The sequence below is a fragment of the Pelodiscus sinensis genome, chromosome 10 (assembly GCF_052426305.1).
Source record: "Pelodiscus sinensis isolate ZL-2025 chromosome 10, ASM5242630v1, whole genome shotgun sequence".
Taxonomy (NCBI): domain Eukaryota; kingdom Metazoa; phylum Chordata; order Testudines; family Trionychidae; genus Pelodiscus; species Pelodiscus sinensis.
In genome coordinates this window covers 56,271,759-56,286,019 of record NC_143061.1, presented here as the reverse complement: position 1 = coordinate 56,286,019, position 14,261 = coordinate 56,271,759, and the positions used below count along the sequence as shown (strand labels likewise).

Genomic DNA, 14,261 nt, shown 5'->3' with positions numbered 1-14,261 from the left:
AGTCCGACTGACTTGTGTGGTTTTCCTTCCCTTCCTCAGGGCAAGTCCACCCTTATCCTATCAGACAAAATGACAGCGGTGGCGTATATAAATAAGCAGGGCGGGGCACAGTCTCCTCTCCTGTGTCAGGAGGCGATTCACCTCTGGGATCTTTGCATCGGGGCGGATATCCACCCGATGGCCTCGGACCTCCCGGGCTCCCAAAACATCCTAGCGGACAGGCTGAGCGGGACCTTTGCGAAGCATGAATGGTCCCTAAGGCAGGACGTGGCCTGCTCTATTTTCCATGCGTGGGGCTCTCCCCATCTAGACCTGTTCGCCACGGGGCAGAACAAAAAGTGCCCGAGGTTCTGTTCCCTCGGGGGGTAGGGACGGGGTTCTCTGGGAGACGCTCTCCTCCTCCCTGGCCGGAGGGCGTGCTGTACGCCTTCCTGCCATTCCCACTGGTTCACAGGTTCTCCTAAGGGTTCGGGAGTTCAAGGCGTCCCTGCGTGGCCCAGGCAGCACTGGTTCTCAACGCTCCTCAGCCTGTGATGCGAGAGACCTGTGGTCGTCCCACTGTTCCTGGACCTGATTTCTCAGGACTCGGGCAGACTCCACCACCCGGGTGGACGCTCCATGGCTGACGGCAGCAGAGCTTCAGTGCTTGGCCCGAGTTCAGAAAGTCCTATTGGGCAGTAGAAAACCCTCCGCTAGAGCCATGTACCTTGCCAAGTGGAAGTGGTTCTACATCTGGGTCTCCCAAGGGGGGTGTCGCCGAGGGAGGTGCCAGTCCCCCTGATCTTGGACTACTTTGGACCTCAGGCTGCAGGAACTTTATTCGTCTTCCATTAAGGTCCATTTAGCGGCTATTTCAGCCTTCCACCCCAGGGACAGGGGAAGTCCCTGTTTGCAAACCCAATGGTTAATAGGTTCCTAACGGGAATGGACAGGCTTTACTCACATGTCCGCCAGCCTGTTCCCCAGTGGCATCTCAAGCTGGTCCTCTCTAAACTCACGGGGGCCCCGTTTGAGCCACTGGGGACGTGTTCCCACCTGTACCTCTCCTACAAGGTATCCCTTCTGGTAGTGCTCACGTCTGCCAGGCAGGTGTCTGAACTCAGGGCGCTCACCACGGATCCCCCCATACAGTGTTCTTCAAGCATAAGGTCAGGCTCCGTCCCCACCCTGCTTTTTTTACCCAAGGTGGTGTCGTCCTTCCACGCCTCCCAGGACATTTTCTTACCAGTGTTTTACCCCAAGCCTCTCACGTCAGGGAAAGAACAGGCTTTACACACTTTAGATGTTAGAAGGGCCCTGGCTTTTTATTTAGGTAGGACAAAACCATTCCGGAAATCGCCACAACTCTTTGTGGCGCATAAGGGGTCAACCTGTTTCCACACAGAGGATTTCCTCCTGGATTACCACCTTCATTAAGGAGGGCTATGCCCTGGCGGGAGTTCCGGCTCCACCCCTCAGGGCGCACTCCCCGAGGGCTGTGGCTGCCTCCACAGCCTTTGTGGTACAGGTCCCGATCCTGCTCATCTGCAGGGCTGCCACGTGGTCCTCGGTCCATGCTACCACTAATCATTATGCGCTGACGCAACAGGCCAGAGAGGATGCCCCCCTGGGCAGGGCGGTTCTTCATTCCGTGGTAACTTCTGCCTCCGACCCTCCTCCTCAGGTTCTGCTTTGGAGTCACCTACATGGAATGCACATGAGCAATCACTGGAAGAAGAAAGAACGGTTACTCACCTCGTAACTGTTGTTCTTCGAGACGTGTTGCTCACGCCCATTCCAAATCCCCGCCCACCGCCCTTTCTCTGGAGTGTTCCAGTAAGAAGGAGCTGAGGGGCGGAGGGCCAGCAGGGTACTTATTGGTTGATATGCCGGCGCCACTCCAGGGGGCTCCCTGCTAGCCTGACAAGTACTGCCGAGGGAAAAATCTCCGATGCATGTACACTGCGCACGCACATCTACATGGAATGTACATGAGCAACACATCGAAGTATCACGGTTACAAGGTAAGTAACCATTCTTTCTTCCTCCTACTTGTGACACCCTTTTAGATACTTGAAAACTGCTATCCTGTCCTCTCTGTCTTCTCTTTTCCAAACTAAACAAGCCCAATTCCGTCAGTCTTCCCTCCTAGCTCATGTTCTCTAGACCTTTCATCATTTTTGTTGCTCTTCTCTGGACCTTCTCCAATTTCTCCACATCTTTCTTGAAATGCGGTGCCCAGAACTGGACACAGTACTCCAACTGAGGCCTGACCAGCGCAGAGTAGAGCGGAAGAATGACTTCTCGTGTCTTGCTCACAACACACATGTTAATTCATACAGAGCTAATATTCAGAACTTCAGATACAAAAATGATCCTTGCTTATAAATATAATTATATTCAGCAAATCATAACTTTTCCAGTGAGACTTCACATGACTCATCTTGCATCAATATATTGTACGTATGCTGTCGTCATATCCGAATAATATCTCTGGGAAGGCTATGGGGTGCAGCGGGTCAACATCCTCGGCAGATGCAGCTCTGGTCTCAGCTTCCAGTGCAGGGTATTGTTCAGGAGTCACCCACAGGGACATTACCCTTTGTGTAAAGAAGTAATTACTCAAGCTGTGCAGTAGAGATGGTTCTTTGGGGAGGGGGGTCTGCATGGGTGCTCAACAGCCCATGCTCCTCCCCGCTACTTTGGAGTTAAGTGGGGAAGGAACTGAAGGAAGTGCCCATGCATACTAGCTAACCTTGTGATAGGTGAGGCAACAAGTGTGCGCAGAGGAGATGCCTGCTTCTAAAATACTCTGATCAGTGGAGCACCCATAGGGTCACATGACAAAACTGTCATTCCTACACAAGGTGAGTAACTGCCTCTTCTTTCACCTGAGAAATTGTATAAAAAATGACTGAAATACTTGTCACCTCAAAGACATAAGGTGCATTCCTTGCCTCCCTGTGAAAAGTGGGAACTAATGATAATTAAGAAAAATATATAGTACAAAACAACTGTCTCCAACTGCTGAATAACCCAATTTATTGTTACAAGCGTTGCCAAAGATCCATTTCATTGGCGTTGAAATAAAAGCAGTTCTGCAACACTGGTTGTGAGAGTTTCAGAATCACATAATTTGCTGTGGTTAGAGAGCGATCTATGTGCATCTTGCCATGGGAACATGGAATAGCTTATGGCTTGAGCCAAATGACTCGCTTCACATTTTTTAAGCTTGGTGAAGAGAGAAATTGCAACTTTCTTTGCATTGTGCCTCCTAGATGAGCTCTTTCCTAGATATGTCCCTTCCCTCCTGCGTTCTCTCCCCATATCCTCAGGAGTTAAAATTTAGATGGTCTGTTAATAAAACTTGACAAATTAGCATTATTTATACTTTCTCCTGCAGTGGTTCCGCAGTGCAGTCATTAAGGAGAATGCCATGCCTGAAGGCCTGATGACTCTGCTCTTCTCTAACATCGACCCAATCTATGAGTTTCACCGAAGTTTTCTGAAAGAGATGGAGCAGAGGCTAGCACTCTGGTAAGAATAATGAGTTTTGTGCTTGAGCTCTTGGGGATTGTCTGCTCTATTCTCAGGCGAAGACTGAAGATCCCTGCATTTCTGAAAGTGTGGAGAAGGAATAAATGAAGAGGTGTTGACAAATATGGAAGGAGAAAAACTACAGCTGTAACACTCTGAAAACACAACAATTTCATGCGTTATTGTACCCACTGTCCCACAGATTTGTACATGTAAATTATATAATAGTGTACCTCATTACTCTTGTTGTGTATAGTTACAAACTCAGCTTGCACAAATATGAGTTTTTGCATCAGAACCTATTGCTGCCTTTTGCAGAATTTTCCCCCCATTTCCTGGCCCTAGGAAAGAGAAGAAACACAAGGACAAAAGGATAATCGTGTTCTTTTGGGTATTTTATTTTGTCAGATTAAAGTATCTCCAAGTGGAAAACAGATGTTTCTTTAAATAAAGCATGCATAAGCAAAGCTATGAATTTCTCATGGGATAGCTTGTATGATTTCACAGATGGGATTACAGAACCACTGACCTTTGTGATATTTTCTTGTAGCCTGAGCCATAACATCCTGGAATCCAGCTAGCCTACAGAGGTCCATTGTGCTATGTTCTGTTTGTGGGATTTAATTGATTGTGATATTTTTACTAACTCTTTATAGTAGCAAACTACTTTTTCTCTGTGTAGACCCTGGATTTCATGACTTGGCTGTTGTGCCTCCACTTGTGAAGCATTCTGTCATAAGCCAAATAATTGCATAAAATTATGGTAACTGAGTCCTGACAGAGGAAGTGAACAAATACAGTCCACAGCAACTGACAAACGTAACTTAAACTTGCCTGATATCCTGTCACGGATTTTACAGACCAACCTCATGAAGTGAATTTCTGTTCTTTTCCTAATGTAGTTTGGTGGGTGCGCTTGTGTGTGTTCGTTCTTTTTTGTGGTCGCTGTTTCCCGTACCCCAAGATTTCAGCTGAACTAGGAAGCATATGGAGATGGATGGAGAAGCAGAACTGTAGTCTTATCTCCTTTTGTTATCCTGAATCATCTTTAGTACATTCCAAAAAGCATGTATCCATGCAAGGGCCCTCATCTGTGTGTGGTTTCTCATTCCGTTGTTCGTGATTATTTCAGGGAAGGACGATCCAATGCTCATGTGAAAGGAGATTATCAACGGATTGGAGACATCATGCTGAGGAACATGTGTATGCTCAAGGTAGAAGTTCTGCATTACCTAGTTCCAGTTTTAGCAATTTCAGACAGCTCAGAGATGTGTAAATTAATTGACTATAATTTGTAACTCACTTAAAAGCAAAATGTAACAGACTATTTGCAGCAATTAACACTACTGCTATTGTATTTTATGCCATCTACATCAAACACCAGATAGAGCTGGCTTCTTAGAAAAATAAGTGGTTGTGTACATGAGGAAATTAAACAGCTGGCCCCAGGTTCTAGGGAAATGCTGCTCAGAACCCACGGTCAGCTGGGGAATCTCCTGCTGACCCGAGGTTCCACTAAAATGCCACTGCTCCAGCTGACTTGGCTCCGCGTGGCATTTCAAAGCTGGGGACTCTTGTACATTTCAAAGCTGGCACGCCCATGTGCAGCCCAGAGTCAGTGGGACTTCCCGATGGCCCCGGGCTGCACGCGGAGTTCTGCATTTCTCCTTTGAAATGTACAAGCGCCCCAGCGGGGCCCAACAGGGGCTCTTGTACATTTCAGAGGAGGAATGCGGAAGTGCCTATCGACTACTCGACTTGCAAATTAACCACAATTTAACATCCTTAGCCTCTACCATGGTAACTAATTTCTACAGAATTTTTTATTCTTTGTCTCAATGGATATCTGGCTTTTTTTTAATTTTCATGGGGGACAGCTGTCTGTCCTGCTGTCTTTAAATTACCTTAATTTTGGGTTCCAGTCCAGGTTCTGGAAGGGAGTGGACTGTAGTGGGCACAAGTCCTTTTGTCAGCCACTTCCCTACCAGTGGCTCCTTGACCCTATCTCCAGCTCTCTAAGTTCTAAGTCCTTCTTTTGTGGGCTGCAGTCTGTCCCAAAACCACCCAGCTTGAACTGGTTTTCCATTTGCTTGCAAATTGTGCACATATCCACACTGCCAGGACTAGCCTCCCTTCTCTTGGATTCTTAAATGATTTGTGCACTCCTCATAGATCTTAAACTGTCATTAGTACCCAGCAGCTGCAGTGTGACTTTTTTCTTTTTTTCTTTCCAGATACTCAAAAGTTATGAAATGCCTGAATTAAGGCTGTCTCTACAGCCCTAGCATGCACGTTCTCGCTCTCTCATTAATTATCTGGTCGGGTACTGGGTTCCAGCTCAGAGCACAGGATGGACTTGGCTCTCATACTGAACAGTTGTTCAGTACTGTCTTTCAACCTGGTTGTTTAAAATGTGTCCCCACGCCTTATCTTACCTGCTATGCAAGTCTTGCTCTACAAACAGAATTATTAATTTCATAAATTAAATTAAATTTTAAATTAATGGAGATTGCCTATCTCCTAGAACTGGAAGGGACCTTGAAGGTCATCGAGTCCAGCCCCCTGCCTTCACAGCAGGACCAAGTACCATCTCTGACAAACTTTTGCCCCAAATCCCTAAATGGCCCCTCAAGGATTGAACTCACAACCTTGGGTTTAGCAGACCAATGCTCAAACCACTGAGCTATCCCTCCCATCTTTGGGTTTTCTCTAGCACTCATCACTGCAGAGTCTGATTGCTCCCAAACAAATGATTTTTTACAGCACCCTGTGAGATGGAGTGTCATCTGTATTTTAGAAATTGAAAACTGAGGCACAGAGAAGTTAATATGAAATATGTCTCTTAATTTTGGAATGTCCCATTTGAAATATTTTGGACCTGATTTGTCAGCATTATTCGCATCAGATATCACTTTATATGTTCAGAGCACTGCTCCCATGGACTTCAGCTGCTGCTGCTGCTTAACACTTCTCCAGCCAGATCCCAGGGTCTCAAGTCAGGTACCCAGAAAATGCAGAACACACCATTAGTGTTTCACCTGTGAATGGTTTGGTTGAAGAGACTTGCCCAGCATCACATAGGAATTCAGTGTCAGAGTCAGGGATAGAATCCAGTTCTCCCAGGAAGCATTCAGATGTGTTAACCACGAGACCCTCCTTTTTCCTCCTGCAATTCCCTCCTTGTCACTGTTTACCGTGTACATTGTGCAACATATGAGGCTGGAGTCCTGCAAATGACAGCCTCCTTGGCTGTACAGTGCCGATGCATCCCCTGATGCACCAAATGAGGCAGGGCTCCTATGGAAACATGCTAGGTGATGAGATACTTATGGTCTTATCCTAATGTCTACACACAAGTCTGTGCAGTTTGCTGCCCCAAGACTCAGAATCTGGGGTTCTGTTTCAGACTTGGGTGGGGCGTGTTCTCCGTCCCTCCCGGTCTCCCTCGAGCTTGACCCCTTCTGCCCCAACCCCTCCAACCTGGCTCCTCACGTCTGGCTGCTCATCATCGTCCCGGTTGTCTTCCCCACCACGTCTCGCTGTCAGAGTCCCAATCTCACTCCCACCCCAGCTTCTCATCTGCTCTCTTTCCACTCTTCCCCACTCAGCCCCTTCTTTCAGGCATGTCTATGAGCTCCCCTGTTGTCTTGTACCAATCCACTCCTTTCCTTCCCTCTAGTCCAGCTCTTGTCCTCTTTGCATTTGAGGCAGGTGGCTTCCTCCTCCACTCTGCCTGGACGTCAGAAATAGCTACACTAGTTTCACCAACATTTTCCAGGGGAAAAAATTGAGTCTAAGGAAGACACCCCCACGGGAAAAATTTCAGCCCGAACAGTTTTAAAGTTTCGCAAAGTTATAAACAGTTGAAAACAGTGTCTTGTAGTGGGACGTGTCGGGCAACCTTAATAGGCAATACTGCCAGCCCCACCTGTAAAAGCTAAATAATGGCACTGTCCAAAGAGCAAAAGCCCACCAGCCATGTGTGACTAGATAGATATTCAAGGGTTTTAATAGCGCGGTTAGATCTAGGGTATTTCATATGTTTATTTTTACCAACAGTCAGTGCATGTGCAGTTTTTGTTTGTATCATTCATGTTTCAAGTTTGTAAGTAAAACTGAAGATGAGGGACACCAGGATGCTGGTGTTTCTTAATGCCCATTTGTCAAACATAGACTGTGTTCAGAATTTTTCCCATTTCTAGTCATTCCCATCATTCCCATGTCTCGTGATCCAACAGGAGTTTACCGGCTACTTGCAGAAACATGATGAGGTCCTGACAGAACTGGAGAAAGCAACTAAGCGCCTAAAGAAACTGGAAATGGTTTACAGGGAGTTTGAACTGCAGAAGGTTTGCTATCTGCCACTCAACACTTTCCTGCTTAAGCCCATCCAGAGGCTGATGCACTACAAGCTGATCCTGGGGAGACTTTGCAAGCACTACCCAGTAGAACACCGGGACTACTCCGACTGCAGGAGTGAGTGAGCAAGCAGCTGTGGAGATGCTAGTCTGAATTCAGTTCTTTGTCAGTTGGTATCTCTTAGTGAAGCCAGAAATATCGCAGCTCAGAACTAAATGCAAAATTCCTTTCTTTGACTTTGTTGCCACAGCCCGAGCCCCCCGCACAACCCACCCTCTCTTCCTCTGTGTCATGTGGGTGCACAAGCAAGCTTGCCACCTAGAAGCAGTGCTGTTTCTCCTGCAGGCTGAGACGCAGGAGAGTGGTGGTTCTAGTTTTAGGGATGTGATGGTTGCCCACCTAGGCATGGAGATGAGGACTGTATAGGTGCCTAGCTCTCTGAGCTGAGACATGCAAAGTAGTCTGCAGTTTAGACACATCTTCCATTACATTTAATCGCCAAGGTATCTCTGGAAATCTCAGCCCAAAGACGTGTTTTTCTTATGAAGATATGTCTTGTAATCGTTCTGTCTGGGTTTTGCCCTTCAGCTCAGGAGACATTCTTCAGAGCAGTCAGTAGCAAGCAATCCGGCCCATCCTCCCTTGGCAATTGGTCTGCTCTCACTGAAGAGCCCTAGGTCACCCGTCCAGTGTGTGAGTGGGACCAGCACCACCTGGACAGGTTCCTAGCAGTGAGCTCCCTTTGCAGAGACTACCATGAGTTCAGGTGTGTTGGCTGCTTTTGCGCGTTTATTTAGTTTGCCTCTGTGTCAGGGCTGCCATCTCTCTGCATGCTACAGACATGCCACATGGGCACCTTGCGAGCAGCGAGTGGCTCCGTCCAGGGCCGGCTCTAGGCACCAGCAAATCAAGCACGTGGTTGGGGCCACATTTCCAGGTCAGCAGCCGCCCTGACAATGCCCGGCCCCGCCCCACTGATTTTAAAGGGCTGCGGGAGCTCGGCTCTGGCTGCGTGTCCCTGGGAGCTGGCTGCGAAGTGCGGTGTGGCCAGGCTGCGCCCCACCCCACCGGCTTCAGTCCTGCCATGGCCCCAGCCCTCTTTGCCTGCAAGAGACTGCTCCCTGCCAGCCGCCTGGCTTGCTGCATCCACCCCGCCCTGCCTGCTTCAGTCCTGCCGCGGCCCCAGCCCCCTTCACCTGCGAGAGACTGCTCCCTGCCGGCCGCCTGGCTCGCTGCATCCACCCCGCCCTGCCTGCTTCAGTCCTGCCGCGGCCCCAGCCCCCTTCACCGGCAAGAGACTGCTCCCTGCCAGCCGCCTGGCTTGCTGCATCCACCCCGCCCTGCCGGCTCCAGTCCTGCTGCTGCGGCCCCAGCCCCCTTCGCCGGCAAGAGACTGCTCCCTACTGGCCGCCCGACTCGCTGCTCCTGCCCCCGCCCCTTTGGCTCCGTGCTGCCCCGCACCCTGCTCCCCTGCACTCCAGTCCACCTGTTCTCCCTGTTCCCTGCGCCCCTCTGGCTCTGCGCTGCCCGTTCCCTGTGCCCCTCTGACTCTGCGCCCCCTCTGCACTCCACAGCCCCTTTTCCCTGTGCCCCCCATTCCCACACTGCCCTTGGCCTCCGATCCCTCTGCCCCTCCCATTCCCTGCACCCCACACCCTGCTCCCCCTGTGGGTTGGGTGTGAGGGGGGCTTGTCCATAGGGAAGTGCTGGACAGGGCAGGGATAAGGCTGTTGTGAGCCAGCAGCGAGTGAAAGGGGAGGGGGAGTTTACTTGAAGTGCCTTTGCCTTTATGGAAAAAAAAATTAAAATATTTGCTATTTCTAGGGCTAAAATGGCAGGACAAAAGCGAAAACAAACCACCAAAAATACCATTGCAAAGTGCAAATGTGTAAAAGCCAACAAAAAAGGGGGGTGGCCAACAAATTTTTTGCTTGGGGCAGCAAAAACCCTAGAGCCGTCCCTGGCTCTGTCTGCATCAGCTCCTGCTGGTGGAGCTTCGCCTGGAGCCCTGCTAGCATGGCACCCTTCAGAGCGGTTCATTCTTTGACCACCCGCTGCTGGTGTGATTGGAAGCAACCTCCTCCCAGGCCACTGAGGTCATGTTTCCAGGCAGGGCTCCGCTTTTGGCCACTCTCTCGGAGAAGCTCACTGTCCAGCTGGGGGAACCTTTCCAGAGCCCACAGGAAAGTCAGTCGGGGGCCACATACAAGTGAGAAGGAGAAAGACACTCCCCATGTTCCCCTCGCACAGCAGTACCTACGGGGCCGAGGCTAGGAGATGTTGTGTGCTCCAGCCCTGCAGGTGAGTGGCTGGTGCACCAATGCAGGCTCCCCAGTGCTGAGCCTTGGGGGGTCAGATCCAAGCAAGCCAGGGGCTGCATCCAGCCCTCGGGCCCCCACCCCTGCCCTACTTTGCAGCACCATCTTTGTAGTACCTCTGAGTTGCCCATCAGAAGCAGCTGACTGTTGTGTGGCAGCTTAGCAAAAGGGAGCACAAGCAGGGAAAAAAAACTGGTACAAAGAGCATACAACTCCCCCCTCCCTGTGGCCCACTGTTCATCTCCCTACCCAAGTCAATGGTACCAGGGAGAGCAGACCGCTGAATCCTCCCGGCAGCAGCCCTAGGATATAGTTGAGCAGCTACCAGAATTGTAAGAGGATTCACCACCTTTTCTGCATGTGGATTGTCTTCAGTCCTGCCCCCAAATTCCTGAAGGAAAGGAAGCCATCGATCATCTTGTGAAGCTTGTAGACTTTGATTCTGGTTGACGTGATCATCTGAGACCCAGACCTAATACCACTTTGCTGTAGCTTCTTGTCTCAAAGATCAATGCTTCACCACAGGGCAAAGTTTGGGCCTTTATCCGTTTCCTGTCATACTGCAGTACAATCGTCCCTTTGGTAAAGCAATATCATCTTCAAAAGTACCACTCCAGAATAGGAAATTATATTAACACCTGTTAGTAGCCAAAAGAAAAAGATACGTTTTAATTAATACTGTTCAATTTGGATAGAAAAGTCTTTTATTTTCTGCTGTTTCCCAAAGCTTTTTTTTCTTTTCACTTTAGACAGACTTTATTTATTTTTAACCCTAGTTAGAAGCTGAGCCCTTGCTTCCTACTGTGGTAGAAAAGATGTAATACTCATTCAGAGACTCTTGCTAGTTTACATGTATAAATGTAGCAAAAGAGTAGAAGCCATAGAGTGTCATATTTCCTAACTTTCAAACTATAGTATTGGTTATACAGTAATTACTTTTGGATTTACAGATTATAATTAGCTGGTAATCTCCAGAAACATGCAGTTACTATGAAGTTGCATGATAGTCTCCATGCGATTAAAAATAAATTTGAGTCCTTTTAAACGTGTTACAAAATAACTGATGGTAGATTGATGGCTGTGCTCTTTGGCTTTTTCTGCGTAGCCCTGATCTCTGTTTGGGTTGCTTTTTCTGCAGAGGCACTGAAGGAGATTACAGAGCTGACATCGTGGCTCGAAAACAGCCTGATTCGCTTAGAAAATTTCCAGAAGCTGACAGAGCTACAACATGACTTGATTGGCATTGATAACCTTGTAGCACCTGGCAGAGTAGGTAACTTTCTTTGCCTAATTTCTAAGTCTTAATTGTCTTTGACTACTACTTCCCTTACTCCTCACAGAAGCAGGAGTACTGGATGCCCACGGGGGTGCCCTCTGGGTTCAATATAGCAAGTCTTAACTAGACTTGCTAAATTGAACTCCGGAAGATCAATCACGGCAGTGTCTATTTTCTGTTTAGTGAAGACCTGGCCTTACTCCAGTGCTATTTGCAGCAAGGAACAAGTGAGGGGAAAGGGAGACATCAATACTTTGTGCTCTTGGGGAGAAGCAAAGCTTAATGTAATTCTTTCCTTTACCTCCACAGGAATTTATCCGGGAGGGTTGCTTGTACAAACTCACTAAAAAAGGCTTACAGCAGAGGATGTTCTTTCTGGTGAGTGCTTCCTTTGCTGTCTACACATCAAGTCTCCTCAAGACACAGCTACAAACCAAGCTATTTTTCAGGGATTGAATATCCAGTACAGTGATGATAGAGCTCAACACCCTAACCAAAAGTTTCTCATGGTATATGGAGGACAGTGGTAATCCTGTCCATTTTCTGTTTATTTACACCTATTTATTTATTTAAAGTACATTTAGAAACCCATGTTAATACCAAGCTTCATTAGAGAAATAAAACAAACGTTTTTAATGGAAATGGACAAAAAGGTGTAGAGAATGAAACTTTATTTTCATGCTTTTAAAAGATACAATAAGCAATGGTGAACTTAAACCTCTATATGGAAAAGGTACTTGGTAACATATTTTTAAGTCCTCCTTCCTGTGTCAGTTCTCAGATATGTTGCTGTACACAAGCAAAGGAGTTACAGGTACCAATCAGTTCAAAATTCATGGACATCTCCCTCTTCATGGTATGCTGGTAAGTAAGCTTTTTCCCCAAAGTGCACTACAGCATTGGTTAGATAGATAAATAGGCTGGGCATTGAGACCTCTTGGTGCGTTCTCCTCATGCAATTATGCTGAACTAAAAGTCTCACCTACTGGTCAGGAATGACCTGCTTCACTGATGGGGTTGTCAAAGACCATGGAGATATAGGCAGGACTTTTTCGTGCATTAGTCCACGTGTGAATCCAGTGGACAAAGCATTCATTCTGTTCACCTCACTAACAAAGCAATCTGCATACAAACTCCTCCCTTCTGCATGACTGTTTGAGACTGGTCTGGGAATGCTGATCTATGCTGCTGCTTTTCACAGCTAGCCACATCAGCTCCTCTACCCCCTTCTTCTAATGGAGCTATTCTTTCTCTGTTTGAATTACAGCTAATAGTACTGGATCCACCGGTGAGTAATAAGATGTACCTTGGTTGGAGTTGCTCCTTTGCGACCCCACTGGCTGTGGAATTTAGTCTACAGATGTGGCACTAGAACTAGAACACAGATTCCTGCGTAGAACTAAAATAGACTTGGAGTGCTGTTGAACTAGCTGACTTTCATACATGTTGCACCTCTGCAGTCATGGTGTTGAGTTCCTGTCCAGCATGAGTACATACCATTGCACAATGAGTGATGAGAGAAACCTTTTTTCTTCATGTTAGGTGGAAGAGAGTGAGAATGAATGGTCTGTCCCACATTGCTTCACAATCTATTCAGCTCAGAAGACAATCGTAGTGGCAGCATGGTATGTATTTCTTCTTTCCAGCCGCAAGCAGGAAAGAGCTCTTGGATTAAACAATTGGCAACTGATTGCAGGGGCCAGAGGTGTGCTTCCATGTTTGACAATAGATATAAAATATTACTCAGCATTTGAATACCTTTTATTAATGCCATGTTACAGAAAGGACCAGACCATGAGTTCTGCAAGGAACAGCACCAGACGTGACATTGCCAGCGTGTTGTTTCCTATTGAGCTTGCAATAAAAGCCTTTAACCAGTTGATTTAAAGTAGGGAAAGAGAGTAAGATGCAAGTGATGCAATTTGGAGATCAGCAACCTGTTTTAGAGCCAACCTTCCCCCTTCAAATGTAAAAGAATGAAAGTGAGCAGAGTTGAAGGATAGCATGAAACGAAAACAAAGTTCTGTTCAACTCAGCTCTTCCCTCTTTTGGAGAATGGGGTGCTCTTTGAGGAGTCTCTGCGGGTACTCCACTTCTATTGGGAGATTTGTAGTAGCAGTGCCCAAGTTGGCCTTCCTGCCCAGCAGCTGTCTCATGCCAATTTGTGTGGCTACCTAGCATGCGCAGCCAACTGCTACCCAGTCCTTCGTCTGCTGCCTTAGGCTCGAGTCAGAGAGGCAGCAGCACCCTTCAGCCTCAGAGAGAGTTCACATTCCTTTCCCCTTTTTGCTTTTCCCACACTCCCACCGCAGCCCCCCTTGCTTAGGCCCATCACAGGCACTCACCACTGCACAGAAGACAGGAAGGCTCCCAGCACTCACAAGGGGAGCATACCTGGCATAGGGCCCAGGAGGCAGTGTTCAGCGGCAGAATCAGCAAAGCCAACATACAGCCTCCCTCAGCCCAGCAAGCTCTGCTTGCAGAAATGAGGGAGGGCAGTGGCACATAATTCTGTCCCTCCTCCCCCCCCCCCACCTTGCCTCTGCTTGTGGGGGCAGTCCCCCTGCAAGCTGCACCCATGGACACCCCTCCGTCCCCCTTCGCTTTCCATCCCTGCTCTTTCTACAGGGAAGCACAGGAATTCCGAGGGAGGGGTCATTGTCTGCAGGTGTGCAGTCACGCAGAATCTCCTCAGGAGTAATATGTGGGCACTCAACCTTAGAACGTGTTAACATCGTACAGCAGTGGGGTCTGCCAGCTGACTGCCATCTGCTCATTCTCTGGCCTTTGCA

General features: G+C 48.1%; 1 protein-coding gene across 8 annotated transcripts in view; it reads left to right on the top strand.

Moving 5' to 3' along the window:
• Positions 1-14,261, top strand: part of FARP2 (FERM, ARH/RhoGEF and pleckstrin domain protein 2) — a 126,767-nt gene that overhangs the window by 99,580 nt on the left and 12,926 nt on the right. For 7 of the 8 annotated variants that reach the window (XM_089780955.1, XM_006110623.5, XM_075937162.2 and 4 more), the window contains 8 exons: positions 3,383-3,516; positions 4,649-4,730; positions 7,755-7,992; positions 11,332-11,462; positions 11,779-11,847; positions 12,244-12,333; positions 12,737-12,757; positions 13,012-13,094. In XM_089780955.1, coding sequence (XP_089637081.1) covers positions 3,383-3,516; positions 4,649-4,730; positions 7,755-7,992; positions 11,332-11,462; positions 11,779-11,847; positions 12,244-12,333; positions 12,737-12,757; positions 13,012-13,094 — 848 coding nt within the window. The remainder of the gene's footprint in view (positions 1-3,382; positions 3,517-4,648; positions 4,731-7,754; positions 7,993-11,331; positions 11,463-11,778; positions 11,848-12,243; positions 12,334-12,736; positions 12,758-13,011; positions 13,095-14,261) is intronic. The other variant, XM_075937161.2, reaches the window with a different exon arrangement.